Source organism: Megascapheus bottae, chromosome 22, assembly GCF_031878675.1.
Source record: "Megascapheus bottae isolate mThoBot1 chromosome 22, mThoBot2.hap1, whole genome shotgun sequence".
In the NCBI taxonomy this organism is placed as follows: domain Eukaryota; kingdom Metazoa; phylum Chordata; class Mammalia; order Rodentia; family Geomyidae; genus Megascapheus; species Megascapheus bottae.
Genome location: NC_143530.1, coordinates 15,515,350 through 15,517,715, shown reverse-complemented (window position 1 = coordinate 15,517,715; position 2,366 = coordinate 15,515,350). Strand labels below are relative to the sequence as shown.

Sequence of the window (2,366 nt, the reverse complement as noted above, 5' to 3'; positions counted from 1 at the left end):
AATCGCAAAAAAAGAAAACTGTTTTCTCTTGTCTGAAATATAAATCAAGTATATCTGTAGTGTCTTTCGCAAGTTGTATTTCTAATGTGAATTCCAACAGCTCAAATATTGGTAGGAGCAGCATTGATTCTACTCATTTGGCTTCTGGATCCAAAATAAGCCTTTCAACTTGATAACTGTATTGTTGGCTAGGTAAGACTCAAGAATGAACAATACCCAAATAACACATGTTTTCATACTAAATATCACACTCACTTGAAAACCTAGCTGAGGAATAGAGCTTCTTTAATCATTACTTATTAAAATAAAAAATAATAAATAATTACTTTTACTTTTTAAAATTTAACATTACATTGCATTTTCCAGGTGCTAATACAAACGCAACTACAGTATGATTATAATCAATGAAACGGAAATGAATGGATTCCTCCTCATGGGGTTTTCTGAAAATCGCCATCTGCAGCTCTTACATGCCCTTCTGTTCTTGGTGATGTACCTCATGGCCTTGACAAGCAACGTCATCATTATTACCATCACCACGCTGGACCAGCACCTCCAGTCTCCCATGTATTACTTCCTGAAGCAACTTTCCCTTCTGGACCTCTCCTTCGTCTCCGTCACAGTCCCCCAGTCCATTGGCAACTCCCTCACAGGCAATGGCTACATTTCCTATGGTCAGTGCATGCTCCAGGTTTTCTTCTTCACGTCTTTGGCCTGGGCTGAGGTGGCCATTCTCACGGTGATGTCCTATGACCGCTATGCAGCCATTTGCTTCCCACTGCACTATGAGCTCATCATGGATCCCAGAAAATGTAAGAGGGCTGTGGTAGCTGTATGGGTAAGTGGAGGCATCTCAGGAATCCTGTATACAGCTGCCACACTTTCTATGACTTTCTGTAGAGCCAAAGTAATCCACCAGTTTTTCTGTGACATTCCCCAATTACTTAAGTTCTCCTGCTCCAACAATTACCTTGCAGTCATTGGAGTGGCTGCATTCATGTCTCTGATAGCCTTAGCCTGTTTCATCTCCATAGCTATCTCCTACATCCACATATTCTCCACGGTTCTAAGAATACCCTCTGCTGAAGGCCGGTCTAAGGTCTTTTCTACATGCCTGCCACACCTCTTTGTTGTCTCATTTTTCCTCTCCACAGGCATCTGTGCCTATCTCAAACCAACTTCAGACTCTCCATCGGCTTTGGATCTTATGCTGTCCATCTTTTACGCAGTAATTCCTCCCACACTCAACCCAGTCATCTACAGCCTGAAGAATGAGTTGCTAAAGAAAGCTGTAGGGAAGTTACTATTGGGTGGCTATTTCACTGGGAAAAAAGCAAATCATCTATGTTGTTAGTGTGTTTACAATTGTATACACACGTGCTCCTTTAGTAACTGCAACTTCTTCATTGTTTAATGATAATAGAAAGCAGTAATATTTGTCCATAGATTGTTAATGTGACATATACATTTTTTTTCATTATACAAACTCCACTACATTTCTTTGAATCACTGAAACCATTTTGTTCTCTTAAAGTAAGAAGAGTTAACCTGTCCAGAACACTTTTACATACTAGTATAAATGTATATGCATTACTAAGTTCATCAGCAAAATATAACTATTGTATTTCTCTAGAATCTATAAGATATCATATCACTTATAAGAAAATAATGTTTTTTTAAAAAAGAAAATAATTTAAGCTTTTAACAATGTGGCATTCAGTAGTCATTTTCACTGTATTATTCTTCCAATTCATGTAAAACTTAAAGCTTATCTCTTCTGATTTGCAAGAAATGTATCAGGCTTATTTAACAAATGGTTCAATTGTCTCTTCAGCTTGACCACATGGTTTAAAAAATATGAAACAACTTATGTATATGTCAGCAGAGGTATGACCATGTCACTCTACAACTCATATGATTTTATTGTTTCATGAACTATTCCAAAAGAGACTTTGAATGGTTGATGTTATATCAGGTGCCTGAAACACAAACACTTGTACTGGTTAAGGAATATATGTCATTCGAAAGTATTGAGTATATTTTTATAGCTGTAATGCTTTACCATTCTTAATATGTTCAAGCGGCTCAAATATTTATTTGTTCCGTATATTATTTAGCATAGCATAAAAATTACAAATTTTTATAAAAGTCTTTATAACAATTATTGTGCCCCACATTGAATAACCAAATAATTTTCCCATATTTTTATTGTTTTACTGTAATGGTCATATACAAGGAGTTACAGTTACCTGGTATTGAGTTTATTACTTTTTGAACATATAACTTCTTTCCTTGTTTTCTTCCAGTTTTTTGCTCTTCCACCTCCCCACACCCACATTTTGTGCAGTTCATGTTCAACAGATTAA

General features: G+C 36.3%; 1 protein-coding gene across 1 annotated transcript; it reads left to right on the top strand.

The window, feature by feature from the left end:
• Positions 1–391: 391 nt before the first annotated feature.
• Positions 392–1,354, top strand: LOC150048031 (olfactory receptor 14J1-like). The gene has a single exon (XM_090355256.1). The coding sequence runs from the start codon at positions 392–394 to the stop codon at positions 1,352–1,354; it is 963 nt and encodes a 320-aa protein (XP_090211382.1).
• The last annotated feature ends 1,012 nt before the right edge of the window (positions 1,355–2,366 follow it).